The 24527-nt window shown below is 48.5% G+C and overlaps 1 protein-coding gene across 1 annotated transcript; it reads right to left on the bottom strand.

Annotated features, from left to right (window-relative positions):
* Positions 1-1656: 1656 nt before the first annotated feature.
* On the bottom strand, positions 1657-24055 carry MYO9A (myosin IXA; the record flags this gene model as incomplete). The annotated part of the gene is made up of 19 exons (XM_008948918.1): positions 1657-2144; positions 2592-2734; positions 2928-3130; positions 5984-6107; positions 6997-7128; positions 7591-7696; positions 7977-8105; positions 8711-8903; positions 11029-11090; positions 11742-11853; positions 12193-12240; positions 13196-13384; positions 15014-15130; positions 15460-15683; positions 16060-16217; positions 16451-16563; positions 20805-21017; positions 21539-21617; positions 22406-24055. Coding segments are annotated over 19 exons (4483 nt in total), but the record flags the coding sequence as incomplete, so codon positions are not given.
* Positions 24056-24527: the final 472 nt, after the last annotated feature.

Genomic DNA, 24527 nt, shown 5'->3' with positions numbered 1-24527 from the left:
ATGGGTGACTACCGCTCACATCCCACCTTGATCCCTAAATCCTGCTTTTCCCACCTGGGGATGGGAAAAATCCCATTTTCCCTTGCACAGGGGGACGCTGATCCCACGTCCCCGTTGTCCCTGCGGCATCTCTGGCTTCCCCCAACCAAAGAAAGACAGAAAGGGGAAAAAGGTAAGGGAAAGAATTCAAAATCAAAGAAAATCTGACATAAAAGGAAATTTTTTTTTTTAAAAAATCAAATAAAGCAAAATAAAACAAAACAGAAGAAAATAAAGTAAAATACAATGAAAAAAAGAAATAAAATTTAGAAAAACCAAATCAGCCAAAACAAAATGAAATAAAGTAAAATGAAAATAAAATACGATCTTAAAAAAATAAAATACAACAAAATGAAACAAAATAAAATGAAATAAAATTTGAAAAAAATCAAATAAAACAAAACAATATAAAATACTATTTTTTTTTAAAAAACAAATAAACAAAAAATAAACCAAACCAAAATAAAATAAAATAAATAAATAAACCAAAATAAAATGAAATATCTTTTTTTTTTAACTTGAAAAATAAAAACAGAAAACAAAGTCAAACAACCCAAAATTTAATTAAATTAAAAAACCCCAAACAAATCATAAATAAACCCCTTGAAAGAAAGGGGGAGACAGGACCGAAGGGCGGCTCAGCAGTATGCCTGGCAACAGAAAATACTCTGGAAAGCTCCATTTTTGGGGGATTTTCCTCCTTTTTGGTGGTGTTTTGGGAAAGGGCGAGTGCCAACATGCAACACCCAGGGCGGATCCAACCTTCCCGCAGCTAATTAGCTCCTCAGGGCTCCTAATTTTGCTTTTCCAGAGGTTTTTCTGGAGTTCTCTGAGGGTGAAGATGACAGGGGTGGGATTAAGAGAGAAGTCATTAGTTAACAATGCTAATTAGCCCTATCATGGGCGTGGCTTTGATGTCATGCTATTTACACCTGGAGGGATTTCTTGGTCCAAATAAACCTCAATGTGTAGAGTTGGTTGGGCAAGTGGTGGATGGTGACACTGGAGGGGACACCAGCAGGACAGCTCAGCCCATCGCTTCCCTCCTCCCCTGTTGAAAAACAATAACAATAATATCAAAAAAAAAAAAAAAAAAAAGGTTCTGTCTGGGGAAAAAGATTCCAAAAAATAATAATTAAAATATCTCTATTTACAACAAACTCCAGTAACCGGCCTATAAACAAATATAGCTTCAAGTAGTCCGTGATTATTATTATTATTTTTTAATACTGATGGTCTCAAAAAAAAAAAAAAAAAGGGGGGGTTAGGTCACGTTAAAAAATAAAATTAAAAACAAAAAAACAACCCAAAAAGGTGGTTTTTGGCAGATTTTAACGCTTTTCCATGCGCTGGGCGTGGATGAGGTGGTTGAAGCGTGGAGGGCTTGGGATGCTCCAACGGGATTTCTGGGCTTTGTTTTCTCCTCCCAAGGAGGGTTTGGTGGCACAACGCTGTGGGATGCTCCAAGGGGAAGGGCCGCCAGTGCCCCTCCAACCCTCGCAAGAAGGTCCCAAATGCCCCTCAACCCATGGAGGCCACCATTCTGGTCCCCTGAGGGCCTTCTCTGCTAAAAACCCCTCCTCCTGGGCCTCCAGGGAGCTGTTGGGTTGGAGCATCTCACACCATGAACTCGTTGCTCCCCAGGAGGACGAGGGGTTGGGTGGTGGCGCAGTCAGCCTCGGGGTTCCTCTTGCAGGGTCCCCCCCCTGTCCCCCCATCTGGAGGCTCTTTGGTTTTTGGGGGGGAGGTTTTCACGCTCTTCAGTTTCTGTTTCCCTTTCTCCGGGTTGAACGTCCCGCGGGTGGTGAACTGAGGCCGGTCCTCAGGATACCGAAGAGGTCCCACAAAGCCCTCGGGGCTCGCTCGGGTTTCGGGGGGTTCTCCAGATCCCCCCGCTCTGTAGAAAGGCGATTTGGAGTACATCTGGAAGCGCTTCCGGGGTAGGTGGGGCAAGCAGGAAGTGGACGATTGGGAGGAAGAGGAAGAGAAGAAGATGGTGGGCTCAGCTGGGTCCATTGGGTCGGGCCGTGGCCTGGGGTGTCTTCGTAGCCGGCTTGGCCCCTCCGCCTTGGTGGGACGCAGGGAGGTAAGTGCTACGCTTCTCTCTGGGGTGGAGAGGGAGGACCAGAGGAGGATTAACACCCTGAAACCACCTGGCATAAAATCACAGAACCACTGTGGTTGGAGAAGACCTTTAAGATCATCGAGTCCAACCGTGAACCCAGCACTTCCATGTTCACCGCTGCCTGGCATCTCCACACCGCTCCACCCAAGGACACATGCCATCAAGGCAGGACAACCTGGGCTGATGAGTCACCTCCCCACCGAACCCTGGGTGCTCCCACCCACCTTCCCACGTCCATGGGTTCTAACACTCAACTCTCCTCTTTCCACCCACCCTCAATGCTTTCAATTTCCTGCAGGCAGAGAAAACAGAAAGAAACCTCCTCCAAGCTACAGAAAAACCTGAGCTACCTGTTCTAGTTGCAGATGTTCCTGCAAGGAGCACAGGGCTTGGCCAAGATGACCTTTGGGCCAAGAACTGGATTTACCCGAGCGATCGGAGATGGCTCCTTCGGAGTCAAAGTTCAAATTTTCGGAGCTGTCGGCAGTGCCGATGGAGGCTTCAGACTCGAGGGTTTCATCATCGGAGGCGCGGGGCTCCAGCGTCAGCATCTCGAATGTCAGCTCCTCCCTGCCAAAAGCAATCCAACCCCATTGACTCAAGGGGACCAAAAGAGGCGGGAAGGAGAAAAAAAGGGGATTCACATCCGCCAAGAGATCGTGGAGGCATGGAGTCCTCCAGGTCACCCTGTGAGCGGCATGTCAACGATATGATGTCAAGCAACATCCACAAGTAAGTGGCTTGGACCCTTGGCCAGACTCACTTTTCCTTCTGCAGGCTCTCAATCTGCTCAGTCAGCACCTTCTCCTCCTGCTGCATGGCCACTTGCTGCTGCTCTGTCACCTCCATCTCCATGGCTTCCTCGCTGCTCATGGTCTCCTCGGGGACATCTGTCACCGAGGGCAAGCGCACGGCGACGGGAGATGTCGGGCTGGGGTAGGCCCCGCGTCGCACGCGTCCTTTGCCCTGGAGAGAGACATTGGTGTCACCAACACCAGCCAAGGGGCTTCTGCAAACATCTCAGGTGCCCACTCTGTTCTCCCACGGAGCGAAGAAGATGGCCATGGCCATTGGTCCTCGGTGTGCGGCCAGCAGTAGCACTCAGGACCCTCCAAAATCTCACCCTGGGCTGAGAGGTACCAGAAGGACTCAACACGCTGGAGGGGGTGAAGATGGAGGTGGTGGCGATGGAGGCAGTGAGGATGGTGCTGATGGACCAAGTGCAACTTGGACTTCCAAGCAAGCCTAGGAGGCAGCAGGATGGGTTTCCACAAAGCCCAAAGCCCAGTGCGATGTGAAGCTTGACCTGCCAGGTGGCCATGTTGGCTTTGGGTGGGAGCATCACCAGGGCAACCATCGCATCTCGCATCCTTCCCTCACCCACCTTGGCAAGCTGACTCCTTCAGCAAATGGTGACTCGCATCTAGTCACAATGTCCATGCTGATCTCATGTACATGAGATCCTGACACCAAGATCACCCCCAGTGGTCCATTCTTAAGCAATAAAAGTTAATTTTTGTGCCTGTGGTTAAATGCAGATTTAATGTGGCTCTTGAAGAGCCATCTTGAAGAACTAAGGCAAAAAGAAAGGACTCAAACAGGAGTTGTATGTACAGAGGAACATTATATATGCAGCCGTTCTAATCTTTTGAGGACTAGCTTTACAGATCTGCTCCATGGAGTAGAAGAAAAGGTGAATTTTAGGGGATGATGGACACCACGGACATTAAAAAGCTTTTCTCTCAACTGTTACCATAACCAGAGACATCTCAACTTCTCAATGCATCTTGAATCAAGATCAATAGATCCTGAACCAGTCAGGACTTAGAAGACATCAACCAGCCTGAGCTGTGCCCTTCTCCTGACAAGCATCACCCAAGATTAACCTGCATCTCCTTAGGGTTGAAGAGCTGGTTGCACTGAAGCTTTTCTCGACGTAGGACTAGTCAAACCCTGCAGCTGGGGCACTCTCAGGCCTTCCTGATGATCCATGTGCCCAGAGCAAGTTTGCAAGGTAAAGGAGCCTCCCCTTTTTCCCTTTAAAAGGGGGTTTTGCTCCATTTTACCCCTTTCATCTTTTCATGTCAGATCTCAGAGACATTTTTGGCAGCAAAGCCTCACCCGCAGCCTGGTCTTCTTCTGATGCCACCTTCTCACGTTGGCCTCTGAGACGAAGCACAGCTACCTGAATCCTATCAGCCCAAACCACGGAGATCCCAAAGGTCCCACCAGGTCATGGACTTAAGGCCCTACTTGTGAAACAGCATCATGGGACCAGAGCTCAAATTTTGCTCTTCTCCATCTCCTGACCCTCAGGGATGCTGAAAGATGAGGAGAAGTATCATGGGCTGAACCTGATAGGAAGGAAAGAGCCCCAGCAAGCATCCCCAAAAACCTGCAGGTGCTTTTCTCACCCTTCATGGTCTCACTGGGAACTCAAAGGCAAGCTGGGATGGAGTTGGGGAACACAAGGGTTGCTGGACTCCCTCCCAGTTCAAAATCTGGGTGTCCTGACCTTGTGTTCGTGGTGCTGGGGGTATTCCTCCTCCTCCAAGAAGGTGGAGGAGACCTTTGGACCTCATGGTCTTTGAGGCATCCAAGCTAGGTTTTTTTTCAGCAGCTTGATGCTGAAAGGCATCCTGAGTGAGCAGAAATTGGGGTAGGAAGGGATGAGCCAAGCAGAGCAAAGAAGAAAGCAGCACAGGATGGAAAGAAAAAAAAAGAAATAGAAGAATAAAAATAATGAGAAAAGGGTGAAAAGTAGGGGTTTTTTTTGAGGAGCTACGTGCAGGGCTGGCCATCCCAAACTCCTTCCTCCCAGGGGAACCTGCTGAAGAGACAACGACCCTGAGAAGCAGCACTGGGGGACTTGGGACGGGTAAGGTGACAGATAATGGCCAGTGGGATGGGGCTGGAATGATGCGAGGGAGGGAGGTGGGGACGGGACGAGCAGCAGTGAATACATACCGGGATTGAGCTGCGGGTTATGCTCATAAATCTAACTGCAATTAGTACAGGTTTCTGGATTAGAGAGGAGATGAAAAGGAAAGCAGAAGGTTAGAGCGTGCATGCCGTCACCCACCAAAAAAAAAAAAAAAACAAAACCAAAACACTTGGTTTTTGTTTTTTTTCAGGGTTTTTTGTTTTAAAGACTGGGATGAATGGGGCAGCCCCATGACGTTGGGAGGCTGCTGCTTGGATTTCATCCCTGAAAAGGCAGGAGTGGCATGGCCCTGAGGAGCACAGAGGGCAGGTCCAAGCAGAGGGGCCCCAAGCTTGGGATGACCGCGCTAAGCTGAGTCCAACCCTCTCCCACAGCCCAACGAGCCAAGCGTAGCGTGAAACCGCAGCCCGCTGGCCCCCCAGGAAGCGTGGAAGCTCAATGAGATGGGTTTGAGGCTCCCAAAAAGGTGGTGTGGGAGCAGGGAGGGCCTTTGGAGAACTCGGTTTGGGTTCAGCTAATGCGACTGAGCACGAAGAACAATGGTCCTGGTCTCCCATGGAGCGACGTCAAGCTGGTCAGTGAAAGGCTTGACTCAACCCAGGACCAAATAAGATCAAATGAAGGGAAAAACGTTGATCAGGAGCATCTGAGTCAGAGTGACCACCTTTCTATGGACCATTCCCACCTCCTTGTGGTTTGGCATGACTCCCTGCAATAGTGAGGAGCCACCACAGGGCCAAGGATCCCTGTCCTGGAGGAGATGGTGTGGGAGGTAGCGAGGGGTTTGGGAGGCTGGGATAAGCAGAAGATAAGGTAGGGTTGTTTCAAGGGCAAGGAGAGGACAGGATGTGACAGAGATGGCTTCGGCATCTCACCATTGATCTGCGGATCAAGGAGAGGCGGCTCTTGGCTTTGTTCTCTGCAAACTCCAGGCTGTTGATGTCCTTCAGACGGGCCTTGTATTTGTTCATCTGCTCGATGACGATTAATTCTACACAACTAAGGGAGAAGAAAAAACAAAAGAACACAAAATGGGAGGAGGAAATTATCTGATCTGAGCTGTCTCTGACTTGCCTGAAGATTCCCCCTGATGGAAAGGTACAGAGAAAATCTCCAGCTGGAAACCAAAGGGTACTGGAAATCCCCCTAAAAAGGGTGCTAGCAAGGGTGATGGGGCAAGCACTTCACTTTTTTTGCATAAAACCTTTGCAATTGTGTCAAACACCTTAAAGAAATCTAAGTGCACCATATTAATATTGCTGCAGACCAGGCAAACCTCTCTCTCTCTCTGGAAGTCCCTGACAGGAGGTTGGAGCCAGGTGGGGGTCAGGCTCTTCTTTCAAGGAACAAGCAACAGGACAAGAGGCAATGGCCTCAAGTTGCCCCAGGGGAGGTTTAGGTTGGAGCTGAGGAACAATTTCTTCCCCTTGAGGTCTTCTCCAGGGCTGTGCCAGCTGCCCAGGGCACTGGTGGAGTCCCCATCCCTGGAGGGGTTACCAAGCTCTGGAGATGTGGTGCTGAGGGACATGGGTTAGTGGTGCCCTGGCAGTGCTGGGGCAATGATTGGACTCGATCTGAAAGGTCTCTTCCAACCAAAATGATTCTATGATTCTAAGCTCACCTCCTCAAATAAAAAAAAAACCAAAACAAAATTAAGAAAAAGGTCCTGCTGAGTTCCTTCATCACCTAAAAATCCCCATTCAACAACCTCTTAGGGACTGAAAGTATATGAGAGATCTTCATGGAGATGCCTTTAATACACGTTGATAATTTCCAAGCTAAAGTTCTCTGTTCTTGAGCCATTTGATCATACTAAGGGTCACCAAGATGTGAGTGGTGCCATGGTGGCAGTGGTTCTGGAGCTGGATCATCCAGCACATGCTCTTACGTGGTTGTTTTACTGATGTCCTGGACACTCTGTAGTGGGTCTGTCGTGTCGGGGCAGCGGAGGATACAGGGAGCAAAGACGATGGCCAAGGCGTTGGCTGACATGCGATTGGTCTCTTCTTGGAGGGCAATCCTAAAAAAAACCCCAGGGATTAAGAGAGAAGTCAGAGGTGGAGGCACCGCCACCGTGCCACATGGCCATGGATGAAGAGAGGAGACAAGATTTCTGTGGTGCGATCAAGCTCTGCTAGCAAGCACGCTGCTCTGCTCGGTGGACAAAGCCAAACCTGAAGGCATCTCAGGTGTTCCCGAGGCAGGCAAACAACCAACGATTTCCACCCAAAAAACGTGTCCTCACAGTGACGAGAGGCACCACAGACCTGCAGGCACCATTAGTGACCTGAGCTTGCTCATCAATACAAGCATCATTTGGAGAAACAGCTCTGGGGCCACCTCCTGGGGGACATGATGGCCCCAAAGGCTCTTCCCTTGCCCTTGGACCACCACCTGTTTTTGGTCTCAGCTATTCCAGTATGAAGGAGACCCAATCACCCTCCCCTTGCCCATTGCCTGAAGCTGCCCTGGCCCAACGTACCTCACCAGGTGGAAGATGAGGCGCTCCAGGGTGCTGAGATGGGTGCGGGAGAGCTGGTCGATGACCGAATACACTCCCCGCACTGTCTCCTTTCTCTCTTGGAGGCCTGTAGAGAAAGTACCAGCACTTAGGGGTGAGCTTCTTCCTCCTATTTAAAATTATATTTTCTTCATGCTTACATAGAAAAGATGGACCTTCTGGCCAATGCTTTGGCCTGAAATCTGCTGAAGTGCCTGTGGCTTTGCATAAAAAGACCTCTTACAGCCCAAAAACCAAACTTTGAAACCAGGTAAATAGAATTTGGCAAACCCAGCTGGTTTGAGCCCCAAAATTTTGTCCCTAAAAGTGGTCACCAAGGGAAGAGGACAATCAATAAGGCTCCTTACCCATCGCCCGCAGAAACTCCTCGTAGAGCTCGAAGGTCATGAGAGGGTTGGGCAGATCTCGGAGCCACTGCTTGAACACGCTGGCGATGACATGGATGTTGTAGTCATCTAAATTCACATTATCAATGTCTGGGTTTGGCAGCAGATCGAGGAAAAAAGAAAAAAAATGAGGCAACGATCAATATGAAGCCATTAGTGAAGCTAGGGAGTTGAAGTAGATGACCTTTAAAGGTCTCTTCCAACCCAAATGGTTCCATGATAAGCTGCTCCTCTGTGATAGAAAACGTTCATGTTTCACCCCCAAATCACACTGTACTTAATGGCAAGAAATCCAGCACCAGATTTCAGCTCTATAGGTTAAAATTAGAGAAGATTGGATTTTCTAGGGCAAGCAACCTTAGGTGGGACCAGGCTTTCTTCTTTTACTGGCATCAGTTGCTATGGTGGAAGTAAGGCAGCATTTGCCCTCAACTCAACTTTTTTTCATATATTGTACCCAAAAAAAGCCATGAGCCGGTGACTTGAGTTTTGGCTGCACACATGAAAGCATCACTCGCCCAGCTCACAGTGGGGGAAGGCTAAAAGATGGATCTTCTGGCTAATGGTCTAGGCTGACCCAAAGACTGGATCACTCCCTTGTCTCACCCCCATGATGCATCTCCCCTTCCTTACACCCAAACTTTGCAGATTCCTCCCTGCGTGCTTTCCCTCCGCCCCCCCCCCCATCCTTTTACCTGTATCAAGTCCTTGCCGCAGCTCCTTGATCTTGTTGGTGGACCCTGACTTTCTGTAAATGCCCTCTGTGTACAGCCCGTGCATTTCAATGTAGTTGATGAGCTTCTCCACCAGCACCGGCACTGCTCGGTCCTCGCTGGTCAGCCGTGAGAGCTCCACGCCAAACTGCCGAGGTGAGAGCTCGGGATCATACTGCGGAGGAAAAGGGGAAAAAAAGGGGGACAAAAATCCTTTTAGGAAGCTATGCTGGTGCAGCGCTTGGGTCCAAGTGCTATTCAGGCTTCTTCAGATGATCAAAGTGATTTTCAAGACAGTCTCAAGAAAGAGGACAGGACGGCCAGCAACGCATGTCTTGCATTGCAACTCTAAATTGGTCTCTGGACATGCACCTGAAGTCATAAAAGTTTGGATTTTCTCTCTTTAATCACCCCACTGTGGTTGGACATGGTTGCCCTCCACCTCCTGCCCCTCTGAATCTCCATCTTGGGTACTTAGATCAACTGACTCCACTGGCAGTTACAAAATGTCTGTGAACAAAATAAGAGGATGAAAAAATCCATCCCTATCTGTCAGCGAAGACCCTTTTGTCCCCTACAGACTCTCACTGGAGGTTTGACATCTGCCAAATCCAAATATGAACCAAGTCCTCCCTGCATGGGTGATTCTCAGTGGGAAAAGTCAAAAGACCTAATAAAATTTTGGCACAAATGGCCAGCCCCAGCAAAGGGAACTCCATCATCAGTGAGATGATGATGGCCATGACCCAGGTCACAACTCCCCTTATAACCACTCCTGCATCTTGTTTTTCCCATTCAATGTCCTCCTTGCATTGATCTTGTCAACTTTATGAGATGGTGTGGGGAAGATGCCCATGATGTTCCATGCTTGAAATGCTGGGGTTTGAACCCCGAGCCCCCGAATTAAGGTTGACATATGGGTGATTCCCACAGCCCTTCATACAGAGGTGGTGAGTTTGCCTTATAGCTTCCCCCCAGGGTGCGGCCGGCCCTGCAGGGAGAGCCAGAAGGGAAATGAGCCCCAGGGGTCCCGCATTGAGTTGACAAAGGCGAGGTGTCCCTGCTTGGGGATAAAAGCTGGGACCACTTGCAGGGAGTCAGGAGTGTCTGTCTGTGGAGTGCACTCCCCAGAGCTTCCTGGTTCAGGGCAGACCTCCTGACTCTCCCTGGAGCTGGGCCCTGGTCTGTTTAGGCCTTTGCAAACACGGTCGAATTGGGTGAGAGTCGCCATGTGGGCACCTTTTTCTTATGTATTTAACTGGCTGGTCTGGCTGTTTCCCATGCCAACTATGGGCAACCTCGGTTCACTGTTTGTACCACCTGTTGTGGGCCGAGTCATGTCCGTTGTGGGATCGTTGGGGGTGAGGTCGATCATGTATGAGCTTGTTGACCTGTTTGTACCCCCGGTGGTCATTCATATAGTAACATTTCAGTCTACAATACAGTCTGTGTATTGGCTTATCTCCCTGCTGGTGCTATAATTTTTGTTGGGCCTGGTCATTGGCAAAACAATGCTCTAGGGGAAAAAATCACGCCAGGAACATCTGGTCTCAACCATCAGATGAAATTCATCACCTGCTTTTCAACCAACCTGCATGGCTGCTATAACCAAACCATCAACAAATGCAATGCCACAAAGCCCATGTCCTACTTAAATTGTGTATCTCTGAGGTGAGGACCAAGCATGGGTGAAAGCAATTCTATGGCCATCAAGAGGGATGACCTTGGTGTTTCTCAATTCACCATAGATCTAGAAAAAAAAGATCCAGTCTGGGACAAAGCCAACAGTTACAAAATCAAATGTTGCCAGAAAATGAAGCATAATTTTTCTCAAAGCATAATTTGTGGCTTCCCATTACTGGAAACTACCCTGGAAATGTTAACCCCCCCAAGCACAGAGAAGTGAGAGCATTCCTAGAGAAGGACCTCCAGCCGCCCAAGTGGAAAGTTACCGTGGAGACACAAGCACAAAACCTTCCTTGTGCAGAGAAAACCCAAGAATTAAGAAGGCTCTGAGAATCTCTGAGCTTCTCTGAAATAGAAATAATCAAAGACCTCTTTGAACTTCTCAGATTTTAGAGCAGAAACTCATGAGGTGTCCCCAGCTCTTGCAGAAATACTGTATCCTGACTGTATTATCCATCTCTGGGGCACAACATAAGCTATTTACAAGAAGAATCACCAACTCTGGATGAATCAGCATTATATCAGGTTCTGCAACTCCAAATGTTTTTCGATACAAGCTTAAGCTTGTAATTTGAAAGGTATTTAATGAAAGAAAAGAAATTAGAGACATTTACCTTCTTGGAGCACTTGGTCGTGGTTTTAAGACAGCACTTCTTGTGACAAGCATATTTACATACTGCAACCGAGAAAAATAGTCTTTAATAATCCCAAAAAGTCACATTGCTGGAGAAATATGACTTAAGTAGCTCCTCCCAGGACTAGCAGGTCAAAAGCATGTTGAATTTGCAGTCCCCAGGGGCCAAGTCTATATTCGATCCACTCAAACCAAGAAAAATATGAAGCCTTCAGTTTCCAAGTATTTAAAGTCCTCCTCCATTTTCCTCATCTCCCCCAAAATTCACATGCCTAGAGGTCAAATAGGCCAAGCTAGATGAATTTGTCATGGTCATGAGACCCAGAGGCGTCTGGGTCAAAGCCGTGGGGCACGTTTGCCACACCCAACTCTACCATCCTTCTTCCTGGGACACTTAAGTATGGTTTGACCTCATGGGACAACCGTGTGACCTCACAGGATGCCTATATGACCCTCTAGGGTAAGTTGCATAACTCACAAAACTGTACCATTAAGACTGGAAGGTCTGCTGGGACAGTTTTACTAGTTGATTTCAGAAAACCTTAAGATCTGTCTGAAAAGCTCTTCTAATGGGAAAAAAAATCAACTTATCTGAGTGGAGTTGTGGGAAACAGCAGCAAACACCTTTCAAACTCCAGAACTTCATGGCTGTGATGCAAGTGCATGAAAAAAGACCAAAAAGAGGGTTCTTACATTTACAAACAGAAGCCCTGTCCATTATCCAGATCAAGGAGGAACAATATTCACAGTAGGTGGGGATGCTGTACTGGGTCGCCTTAAAAATGTGACCATTGTGCTCTTCCACCTGTGATGAGAAAGGTCGGGGGGTGAGAAAAAGGAGATAGGGAGATGAACTCAGTCAGTTCTCCAATTTTTAGTGGTTATTTGCTTTTATTTGCTATTTTGATCTCCTTTCCAGCCCAATAACCCCATAGACCACTCAAATGGACATCCCAGTCTGTATAGGAATGGAACCATCACGCAAGCAGGTTAGAAACTGTGGTTGATTGAGGTTGGCTGGTCTTCTCCATGTTATGATTGTCTTCTGTGTGTCCATGGCCTCTTTTGGCTCTGCACCTGCATTCTTTCTAGTGCTATCATACCCTTTATTGTTCAATGTGTAGGCACAGAGTACTCAACTCACCACATCCACTTCCTTTTTCCTTCTCTTTTTTCGTTCTGTTTTTGGCACCTGGTATTAGAAAGAGATGTAAGTAGTTAGGGGCAATTTCTCCAAGTAAAGAGCAGAAGGTTCGTATCTAACATTGTCTGCTGCTTTCCAGCCCCATCCTCCTGCATCTCTGCAGCCCCAAGAGAGGCACTCTAGAAAACTCTCCCACAGATTACCCCATTTTCAGTAATCCTCTGGACAACTGTTGCCATCTTCATCTCAAAGCTGAGATTAGCTGTTGCTTTAGCTCCCAGCCCAGCACCAGAGACCTAATGCTCTCCCAGCTCATGCAAGATGCCCAAGGAGAACATGGCACAGCAGTGCCATGTTCTTCTCTGAAGAAAACCTGCCTGGATAGGAGCCTGGGGAGAACTTGGAGCAGAACAGTCAGAAGATGGGACATTTGTACAATAAACGCTATCTCCCAAGCCCAGCCTGAGACCCCTGTGGTCCTCACAGACAATACGGAGCAGAAAGTGAGAAGATCAGGTGAAAGGAACACTACAAGCTTTCACTGCTAAAAAACTGTACCTAGACCCCAAGGGCAGCCACTGCCCATGTCCCCTTCTCCTGCAACCCAACCAATGAAGTATGTGGTCGCTTGGGAAAAGGTCAAGAGACTAGGAAAGTTTGTATGTCTTTCACTTTCCCTCAAAGATTAAAAACAAAACCAAAAAACTAACAAAGAAGCACCAGGATTTGCCTGTCCAACCATCCACAGCCAGTTGTGACTTTGCCCTGGAGGCAACATCTACATGTTGGCATTGGCCAAGGCCCAGCTCTGTGCAGATGTGAACTGGGGTTTGCTGAGCCCAGTGAAACACAGCCAATGAATCATGCCTTGTGTGCCAGCTCATGTTGTCCACCTCAGCTTAAAGAGCAGGAGAAGACAACAGAGGTTCCCATGTGTGTACAGAGAACACAACCCCACAGAAAGACAATTCTGAAATCTTCAAGTGGCTTAAGTGCTGACTACCTTCACCGTGGTGTAGTCCAGAGGTTTGTATTCTATCATATATTCATCCAGGAAGACTTTGAAGGTATTGACCCAGACTTTAACTGGAGACTCACTCCAGTCCCTCTGCTCAAGCCTCATGGTCTTCTCCAGAATCTGCTCGAATAAGGCGTAGAGGTCCTTATAGCGGATGCTTTTCCCATCATCCATCTTTTGAGGAAACAGAAGCAAAAAGAAAAGCATTTTTTTTCCACACACCCCAGGCTGCCTTTTCTGCTCCAATTATTTCAGCCTGACGAGCTTCCAACTGCTCAGGGGAAGTCCAAGTATGATTAAAAGAAAGAAAAAAGGTTTGTCTAGTAGATTTGTTCTGTGACCTTTGGTAGGTTGGCTCCTGAGTGCACAGAGCAGGAGGACGTTAAGTGCTGGCTCAAGTCTCAGAGGGAACTTTTTGTACAATCTAGGCAATAAAATAGCTTTTTTGGATCACTGTGACAACAAACCATAGCAACCACTGCTCAGACTCTGAAGTAGCAGAAGAGCAGATCTCCACACTGATCCAACATTTCCACCACTCACAAACTGAACACAAAGGTTATTTGGTAATTTGGGTGGCAAATAAAAGTTTGTGGGCTTACTGTCGTCTCCCATTGGACTGGGAGCGAGCAGGCATGAGGAGATCAGAAATCCCCACGGAACACATATTGAGAGCTGGCTCATGAGGAGGTGTTAGATTAAATTTACAGTTCATGAGACTGAATACAAAGGAAGAGCATCACGGCAACATCATCGCCACCAGGAGGACCCAGAGCATCTCTGGTGTGGTCCCCAGAGCTCAGTATTGGAGCCTGTGCTCTTTAAGATCTTCATCAATGACCTGGACAAGGGGATCGAAGGCACTCTCAGTAAGTCTGCAGATGACAACAAGCTGGGTGGGAGTGTTGATTTGCTTGAAGGTAGGGAGGCTCTACAGATGGGCCTGGCCAGGCTGGAACCATGGGCCAAGGACAATGGGATGAGGTTCAACCAGGCCAAGGGCCAGGTCCTGCCCTTGCGTCACAACAACCCCCTGCAATGCTCCAGGCTGGGGGAAGTGTGGCTGGAAAGTGCCTGGTGGAAAAGGATCGGGGGGGGGTTGGTTGACAGCTGGAGAGGAGCCAGCATGTGCCCAGGTGGCCAAGAAGGCCATCGACAAACTGGCTTGGATCAGCACTAGTGTGGCCAGCGGGACCAGGGCAGGGATCATTCCCCTGGACTGGGCACTGGGGAGGCTGCACCTCAAATGCTGGGTTCAGTTTTGAGCCCCTCCCTCCCAGAAGGACCTTGAGGGGCTGGAGTGTGGCCAGAGCAGGGGAACAAAGCTGATGGGGAAGGGTCTAGAGCCTAAATGTGGTGAGGAGCAGCTGACAGTCCTAGGAGTGCTGAGCCTGGAGCAAAGAAGGCTCAGGGGAGACCTTCTGGCTCTCCACAGCTCCCTGACAGGAGGCTGGAGCCAGGTGGGGATTGGTCTCCCCTCAAGGAACAAGTGACAGGACAAGAGGAAATGGCCTCAAGTTGTCCCAGGGGAGGCTGAGGTTGGACCTGAGGAAAAAACTTCTTTACTGAAAGTGTTGTTCCACGACTGTCGCAGGCTGCCCGGGGCAGTGGTGGAGTCCCCATCCCTGCAGGGGTTTCCAAGCTGTGGAGATGTGGTGCTGAGGGACATGGGTCACTGGGGACCTGGCAGTGCTGGGTTAAAGGTTGGAGTTGATGAGTTTAAAAGTCTCTTCCAATAAAAATGATTCTATGATCTTGTTTCTCCCGGAGGTGGAAGTTCTCATATGACCTCCAGCCACTTACCGCCAATGCTGAGGAGTAGAAGCTGAAGATGTTTTGTCGGAATTCCTTCAATGCTTTCTTGAAGACGACATCCACCAGTGTGTCCTTCTTGCTGTCCTCATTATCCAGTTCATTCATCTAGGAAACCAAAGGGGTTCATGCACCCATGCCATGTTTGCCATGGTAGCGCATGACATGTGGTGAAGCAGCACTAACAAGCAGCTGCTCCACCACAGGTAGACCATGTGTAATAATGATTACAAGGCGGTTTCTCCTGTGTGCAGACTAGAAACACGAGCATTTCCCCACAGCCTTCAACTCCTGCCCTCCTAGGTGACTCGTTTCTGATTCCACCAGGGGTGGCTCAAAGCAACGGAAGCACTGAAGCTGCTATGCTCCAGATGAATGAGGATAATTTTGGCTTTGTTGCCTCCATCTACTCCTTGAGCAGCAAGGATGGGATTTACCTTTTTCAAGAGAAACTCGTCCATGCTCTTCAAGTCACCAGCACTGGTTATGATCTGCAGGGAGTCGTTCTGCCACTGCATGGGCTCCAGGGCCACGTTGCTGATCTTCACGCTGCGCTTGCGTTTCACTTTGGGAGAGGGCTCCTTGTTCTCCTTAAACTCCCGTCGGTAGATACCAGACAGCTCAGGACTCCGTGGAGGGGTCAAGTGGTGAGGACCCAAGTCTATGGGTGACAATGAAAAAAGGGGGAAAAAGATGACAAGAGGATGAAAAATAACTACTCTGCCACTAAAATGGGGAGAGGGGCATGGGAGTAAAGCTGGGGAGGAGAGAAGCACTGGGTGGTTCTCAGAGGGATATTAGATGTCATTCCCCCTTTGGTTGTTTCCTCCATCAAGAGAGGAAACATCTGTCCATGTCCAGATGACTGCCGGGAGGATTAGTGACATGGAATTCCTTGAGACCTGTTTTGGATCCCGCCCTCTAACCTACTTGCCACCATTTCAGGTTGACGCCATCCATGAACTCAAGAGATGTGAACCAGCACAGACATTTCTGTTCTCCTTAAACCACCAGCCCCATGCCACCTCACCACTTACCTTCACCTAGCTGCAAGCCAGAAATCACCTCCCGGCCTGGGGCTTCTTGCTCTGCATACAGCTCCAGCAGCTCAGACTGGGTAGCAAGCTTCTCCCGTGAAGTCTTCTTCTCCCCCTGCTTTCCCTTCACCCAGAACCTCATCTTGGCTCGCTGAGGCCTGGAAATAGTTCACGGAAAGAGAAAATGCCTTAACTAGGAACTCAAAACTACCCTCAGTCTCCTGGACTTTCATGGTCTTTGAGGTTAAATCCACATGTTCTATCAGGAGAAACCAGGCTAGTCATCCCCAGGAAAGGTGGAGCTTCAAAGGAAGCTGGGGTGGTTCAGCAAGGTGATGGAGAGAAAGGACGTGGAAGGGATTCGTCTCCCATCTCCAGCCATGTTTCTTACCTCCCATCTGGAGTCAGATTCTTCTGCGTGGCTGCCAGCTTCCCGATCTCCCCCTGAGACATGGTTTTGTGCAGTTTTGTTTGGCCTTCTCCAGAGGTGAGTCTCTGCACTGTCTGTAATGATTCCGAGCATGAAGAGTTCAAAAAACAAGACAGCTTTTGGGAAGCCAACTGACTCTTTTTTTGTCCAAGCAAATATTACATCTATCATCTGTCACATCTTTATTTCTATCTGTCTACAGGTGAAAACATACAGGTTGAGCTACAACCTCTACATCTAGGTTCAACCTTCTTTCTCCTTGAGTAACCAGTGATGAAAATCAGTGTGTACCAGGACATGGGTCCTCACCACTCAGCCTGCACAACTGCTCCAGCACCTTGCTCTGGGCAACCCAGCTCTCCACCCCAACAGAGCTGCGTTGGCCATGACAATGTGATTTGTGGTGTTCCTAGCAGCAAAGGAACCTTTGACCACATGGACCTGTCCCAGCTGAGCTTCCAGCTCTTGTTGAGGTCTTTACAGAAAAGAAGACCAAAGTCTTTGTGCCAAGGACATGTCAAAATGAACCCTTTAGAAAAAAGAGACTTAGCAGCTTTAATACTTTTAGCCACCATTTAAAACGCCCTGGGATCAGACCAAAGAATCAGGTTGTGTGAAAGGATTTGGTCAAATATCTCCTGTAGCTTTCTCATCATCTAGATGTCTCAGCTGAATACCCTGTGGGTTTAAACATTTCTTTTTCTTCTATTAAAAATATTTCAGTAAAACGATATCAAATATGGGATGCAGAGGAGCCAACATTTACCATAATTACCCTTTTTGGATGTTTCATTTTTGACCCCTGGGCTAACATCTCCACTAGCCAGGAGATGGCAGCACAAGAGGCAAAATTGCTCTTGGGAGAGGGTGGAAAAAAAACCCTGCCTGAACTATCAAAGGGTTTCTTGTTCCTGTTGATCTTAAACTTCGGTGATGAGCACGCATAAATTGCAAATATAACCTTTTTTAGGCAAAACTGGAAAGATTTTCTATCACCACCTCTCTTTACTCTGCCCCAGTTCTTGACCTGTTCAGCATTTCCTCTGCTATTACAGCAACCTCTCCAGCTTTTGAAAGTAGGGACTAAAAGGCATTTTTGGCACAAAATCCTTCAGTCTGAGGGACTCCTCCAAGAAGCTCCAAAGGGAAAGGTCCTCATCTGGATGGGAAACCTTCTCACAGATGTCAGGGTGAGCATCCACACCAGAAAATCCCCAGCCAGGGAACACCACAAAGCATCACATACAGGCAAGTGCCAATAGCTGGGGGTCTGGAGTTGTCCCCTGGGTGAAGAGGAGACCAAATATCTTTCCTCTGAAAGGGCAACCTGTATTTCACCCACCCATTCTAGCAAGAGATAGCTATGGCCAAGTGAGTGGTCCCAGCAGGCTGCATTGAAGAGCTTCCTGAAGTGCAGTGCTCCCTGCGATGGCGTAGGACAAGAGATCTTTCTTGCTGTCTCTTCAAGCATGCTTGGGATCAGCTGGTGACAGACACTTGGACTGATGTTTGTCAACTGGTGGCTTTAGTGTGGAGGCTGGATCAAAATGACAGCTTCATTACACCCAGGTCCCCCTCTCCAATAGCCTCTGCCAAAGGAGGATGTATCCAGAAGGTATTTTTGGCAACGTTTCTCTGACCAAGGCTTTCCATTGATCTGCTCCAGGAAAGCTCTCCAGGCTTAGGTGCAAAACAGAAGGGCTATTAATATGTGATGACCACAGCTCGGAGCTATTCCTCCCACTTGCATTTGTCTCTCTGCAAGGTAGGTTAACCCTCAGCTAATCACTAGCCAAAAAACTCAAGGGACTTTTGAAGGCTTGGTCTCATCAGGAAGCCTTTTAGTTTTAAAGGCACCTTGGAGTCAACTGTACCTTCAGCAGTCATCTTATATACTAGTGTATCTTGTGTGTCAGCTCTGGCCGAAGATGCTCTTGGTTACCCCAGACTTAGGTCAGAAGCATCAGTTTCTGGTGGATCTCTACTTTCCACCTGGTGATACACAGTCATTGACTTGACAGTCAAGAAACTAATGGGTGAAACAGGCAAGTTCATGTCAGTGCAGCTGGAGAGCCATCACACGCTCCACTTCACAAGGTCACACGTGATCTCTGGTCTACCCAGCACATGAAAAGAGGCTTTTTTTGAAAAGTCAGAGCTGGGGGCAGAAGCTCTATGAAATAAGTTATTCACTAGCACGGAAACCAGCCTGCACATGGTGGCTGCCTGACTCGTCTTCATGTGACCATCACAAGATGCAATGAATGTGACTAGAGAAACATCAACCTACTTGAGTTTGGACCCAAACCAAGATGTGCCACTATTGCTTTACCACAGGCTGCTCCACCATCTGCAATGCCCAACCAGGCTCTGCTAATAAATATGAATAAGTAGGTCCTAAATCTGGCTACTTGTGGTGATTTTGACCCAAAAAAGGCCCAAGCCAAAGGGCTGGTCCCAAACCTGTGACACAGAACAGAGATGGAAACACTGTACACGTTGTGAGGACACACAGATGTAGGGTATTGCTGAGGACATGACTTCATGAGTAGAGTTTGCTAGAAAGCAGAACTTAACCACACAAGGGGTGAAAGTGCTGACCACCAGTTGGTGATGGAGAGCAGAAGAGAAGAGGGATGCAGGAGAGACCAGAGACAGTTGCTACCTACCACTACTCGCATGCGATGAGTGTTGTTAAACCAGGTGAGCAGAGCCCCAAGGAGCATTCCCAAAGAGTGGAATGAGCCAGGTTGCTCCCAAGGATGGAGCTTGCCAAGCACCAGCCCGACACCTTTCACATCCCAGTGGGAAAGACTTCTACAGCTAAAAACCTCCTGATGCTTTGTGAGAAGGTAACCTCCAGGAACACAGCGTGGCACTCCACGTATGGCGTGGCCGCTTGCCCAGAGCATTTTCCAGGCTATATAAAATACCCCATTTTGCTCCATAAAATTCTCCCTTTCCTGATCTCCATGCTCAAAGACACAGCCAAGCGACCTCGGTTCATAGAGCTGCTTCTTTTGAGTACTCCTGGCTCAAAATCTCTGGAAATTTAACAAGAGCAACCTTAAAAATTCAACGAATTTGTAAATCTCTGTCCTCTTCCAGTGAAGAAGTTATCCTGGGAAGAATCTATCCTTTATAATAAAAGCTGCTAATGGCAAAGTCACAAAAATCCCTCCTTGGCCATCTGCCTTCCTTGGAAAAGCAGATTTTAGGATTGCATGAGTTGTTTGCTGGACACATGGCGAAGCTGCAGCACAAACTAAATGGCTGACCTTGGTCTTCCTCCATTTCCTGGGTTTTATACTGAGCTCCACCATCCAGGACTAGAGCTGGAGCAGAGGAGCAAGGCCCCACCTGAGCTCTGATGGCAGAAGATGATTCCTAGTGTTTATCCACATTTCTAGGGGAACACCTCCATCACTTCAGGAATTAAAAATAGGAGTGGGTTGGAAGCCCTGTTGGCCTCTTCCACTCCTGAAGCCTCTTGGTTTGTGGTTTTCCAAAAGCAGCTTATCCAGGCGGGAGATTAAGCCTGAGATGCAAATGCTCAGCAGCACTGGCTCATGGAGCACGGTCCTGCAGCCCGTGGACTTGCCAAGGGACACCAGCTCCTGTGCTTGAAAAAGCCACTGAGGTTATTGGTTTTTTTTTGGTTTTTTTTTGTTTGTTTGTTTGTTTTTTTTTTTTTTTTGTTCTTTTTTTTTTTTTGTTGTTTTTTTTTTTTGTTTGTTTTGTTTTTTTTTTTTGTTTGTTTTTTTTGTTTTTTTTTTTAAAACCCACTCCTTCACCCTCACTATATTTTTATTGCCCAATTTACATGCGTTGGTGTTCTCCAAGATGCTGTCTCTGATAATTGAGGGCTGAATAATCATTTGTGGTTAAGACTACAAAATTAGAAGTAATGGGAGGTGCAAGATTTACATCGTTTTCTTGGTTGTCTGTTGCTTTTTGAACAATGCTTGCTTGGATCTTTCCTACGGATGTATGTAGATAATTTTTGGAGCAAAAGGATCCTTGAGAGGACTATTGCTGTTGAGGTTAAACCCAAGAAAAAGAGGTGGTGGTGCAATACAAGCTGCAATGCTCCAGGAAAACCATGGAAACTGTAGCTGATACCAAGTCAAACCAAAAAATCTCCCCATGGCCAAGAAATACAACTTATTTCCCCATTTCTGCTGTGTCCACCGAGTTTACCCCTCTACAGCATCCTCAGAAGTGGGAGAAGAAGCGATGGAGGGATCAGTGCGGTTAAGGTTAGCAAAGAAAGGCTCCCTGGTTTCATCTCCCCCACCACGGGTGAAAAATTTACCATTTCGGAGTCACTGTAACAGGCTTGCCCCAGCCAGGCTGCAGGCACCTCCTCAGGGTGAGGAGGTTGCTCAGAGGAGAGGAGGAACTCAAAATTGCCATCGTAATCATCTTCCTCCGTGTCCCCCTCCCCATCAGCAAAAGTGCCTCTAGTCAAGAAATCGGAGCGTGTCCGCGCCATGCGGGCTTTCTTTTTATGGCTCGGTCTGGGAACCTGCTTAACCAAATGATAAAAGAAAACAACACAAAACAATGGGTTTTTCAACAAAATGGAGATGCTGCAGATGTTTGGCATCATTGATTAGCTCCAGTACAGCCTTAAGGCCACTCTGAGTGACACCACACCCCAAAGGAGGGGACACAAGGTTACATCTAGAGCAAAAAAAAAAAATCTAAAGGGATGAGGTAAAACAAAACCCAAGACAGTATAGTGAAAATGGACAATCATGGATGTTACTCAAGTGGAGGCTGAACCAAACCAAGACAAGACTGCGTGGGACAGTATTTGCCGTCAAGACTGTGAGATCCTTTTTATCCAGAGTTGCTATAAACTCATGTTACAGGGGCTTTTGATTGGTAAGAGAAGTTGTGAAGTTTGCATGATATCTCCCTTCCCTGTCTAGCAGCCCTTGTGCTTTACAGTTCATTTCTTTGCAGCTTTTGAGAGAAATTGGCAGAATAAGGGTTTTTCACCCCTGTTCAACTAAAAGAGAAAAGAAACAAGTCACAACTTACCTCTCCTCTGCCAGAGCCTGGCATCTTAAACTGTTTCCTGGCTAGTTCACCCTTGGAAAGGCATTGATTTGCTTCTCTGCTGGAACACAACAGAACAGAGATGTTTCATCTTCTCCCAAGAGCCTTCCCACCATGCCTGGCCAGCTCGCAGGAGCATATGAGGGTGCAGCCCAAGCAAACTGCAAGCCTGAGGTCATGTGGTTTCAGAATTGCATTAAATTCCTCAGGAGTTGAGTTAATATTAAACTACAAGGATATAGGGAAGAAATTTTTGATGATGAGGGTGGTAAAACCCTGTCCCAGATTGCCCAGAGAGGTGGTAGAAGCCCCATCCCTAGCAAAATTCCAGGTGAGGTTGGCTGGGGCTCTGAGCAACCTGCTGCAGTTGCGGACGTCCCCGCTCCCTGCAGGAGGGTTGGATGAGATGACCTTTACTGACTGCTCCTGTTCCCCACCACGTGTGTCTTGACTTAAAGAACCTGCACAAATGAAATGTGAATCTCCCTCCATCCCATCAGCGCATAAGCCACAAGACTGCCACTCTTGGAGGTACCTCAAGGTATCAACAGTAAACATTCCCTGGTAGCTTGGGCAGCAGGATTTTGTGGGGGGTGGATATGTCCTTTTTGAGCTAAATGGCCTAAACCTCTCCAAAATTAGGCAGGGCAGCTTAAGCAACACAATGGAGTGAGAGCAAATGTCACCCCAAGATCTTGCCATGGTCTCTAGATCCTGTGCTGGAGCAGCTCCTCAGCTAAATAACGTGACGGAGCTGCACAATTCGCTAAGCCCATAACATTGACACTGAGAAACAGGCTCAGCCCACCAAGAAAGCCCACCAGGAAACCACGTTGTCCTTTTACTCACTGTAGGCCAAATGGATTGTCCTCTGGCGTGAAGAACATGGTGCCTGCCTTGGTCTCCTCAGCAGCCTGGTTGGGCATTCGGGGTTGCCGGAGGCGCTCCGTCCTGGAGAAGTGGCTGCCCGAGAGGTCCCTGGGGTCCAGAGCCAGTCTGGAATGGCCCTGGGGTTCCAGCGTCGATCCTGACTGACCCTCTCGTCGCTCCATGAACATGCTGACAGGTCTGTCTTTGGGGGCACTGCGGGCTGGAGAGCTTCCTCTGGGCCCAACGGTGAGACCTTTGATGTCCACCGATGAGGTTGGAGTCCCACCCATGGTGGGGCTGTGCTCCCCTCGGCTCTGGGGGTGCAGGATGAGGACCGACTGAGGCCGGCTGTCTGATTTTTTGGTTGCCTTGAAGGAGGGGTCCTTCGTTCTGCTCTGCTCAGCCCTCTGCAAAGCCTCCACTCTCCCTTGCTGTTCAAAGGCTTTGCGTTGTCTCTCCAGGATTTCCTTCTGCTGGCGGATCTGCTCCATCATCTCCCTTTCGTTCTGCAGCTGAAGCTGCTTTTGCCGTTCCTCCTTCTCCACGTTGAGCTTTTCCAGTCTCTCGATGACAGAGTCAGGAGAATGGGCCCGTGTCGCAGGTGCTGTCCCACGTTCCCCTCTCTTGGGAGAGGACTTCTCCTCTTCCTCCCTTCTCAAGGCTCCGCTCTGGTCTGGCTCAGAATCCTTCCTGCCCTCAGAAAACGTAACTGTCCTCTCTCCTCTTTCCACTGCTTTGTTCCTCAGGTTGTTCTCCATCAGCTTCACCTTCAGGTTGTCTTGTGGTGGGATGTAGAAGGTAGGCAGATTGCTGGAAAGGAAGGTTTCTCTTGGATGCGCCTTGTATATGAGGGTCTGGGGGTCACAGACCACGCGCTCCTTCATGTTGAGGCTATCAGGTAGTTCCAAGTCTGAAGGCATCCTTCTGGAAACAGGTAAATTGCTGTTCACATTTGCTGCACAGAAAGACTTCTGCAGAGGAGCCTGGGGACTGTTAGGCAAGGAGTCAGCGGCCAACGACTGCGCATCTTGCTCGTCTAAAACGAAGGGAACGAGTTTATTACTTGGGGTATCTTCACAGCTTAACATCTCAAAGCTCCCTTGAGAGCTTTCGCTCTCCGGGGTTCCCTGAGGGGAATGGAGTGCCTCAGACACGAGCTCGGTGGACCACCGTCGCTCTTCTGAAGGGGACAGCCCACTGGTGGACCGAACCTTGAGCAGCTCCAAGCTGAATTTTGCCTGTTCCAGTTCTCGCATCCTCCGGCTTTCTCTTTTTGCACGGACCACTTTTTTCTGGTTGAGATCCTCCAGTGACTTGGGCCTCTCTCTCACAACCACCTCCTCTTCGGTGTACACCCCGCTTTGGCTACTGGCTCTCTCGTGCCTTTTGTACAATAAATTTGCAGAGGGATCCAGTGGGTCCATGTGATTGACCCGACTGTTCTCCATCAGTGATTTATGTTCCTCTACAGCTCTCACTCGCTCTTCAAACGAGTTGTCCTCCCACTTAGATGGGTCAGAGCCCTTGATCCCCAAAGCTTCATCTGCCTCCAGGCCGTCCTCTTCTCTGACTGACAGGCTGTTGTCCAGCTGCATCTTTTTTAATCGCTGCTCTTTCAAAGCTCTAAACCTGCAAGAGAGCAGAAAAACAGCCAGTTGTACCCCCATGTCCACTCACAGCCCTTCAAGGCACCACGCTGGTGGCACCCCATCACCACCACCATCACCACCTCAAGCAACCCTTCTGGCACATCTGGTGGCAGATGCCTCACATCTGGTCTCTCCTACTCAAGGACTACCCCAATGCACCTGAAAGCTCCTCTCATGCTGAGGGCAGCAGCTCCAGCCTCCATCCCTGATCTAGCTTGTTGAGAAGCTGACAGAGCCAGAAGATCTCAACCCATCGCACCCCCTCAGCTTCTCCATCTTCACCACGCTGCCTGAGCTGCCTCTGGAAGAGCTAGCAAGGACTCACACCCCACGCAAGCTCCCAAATCTTCTACCCTATGTCAAAGTGCTCCACATCTTGCAGACAACTCCTCTGGAGAACAAACCAAGATCTGCCCTGTGGCCAGCATGCCAAGACATGGCTGGAAAGCCCT

The sequence above is a fragment of the Merops nubicus genome, unplaced genomic scaffold (assembly GCF_000691845.1).
Source record: "Merops nubicus isolate BGI_N331 unplaced genomic scaffold, ASM69184v1 scaffold6021, whole genome shotgun sequence".
Lineage (NCBI taxonomy): Eukaryota > Metazoa > Chordata > Aves > Coraciiformes > Meropidae > Merops > Merops nubicus.
This window is presented reverse-complemented; position numbering and strand designations above follow the sequence as displayed.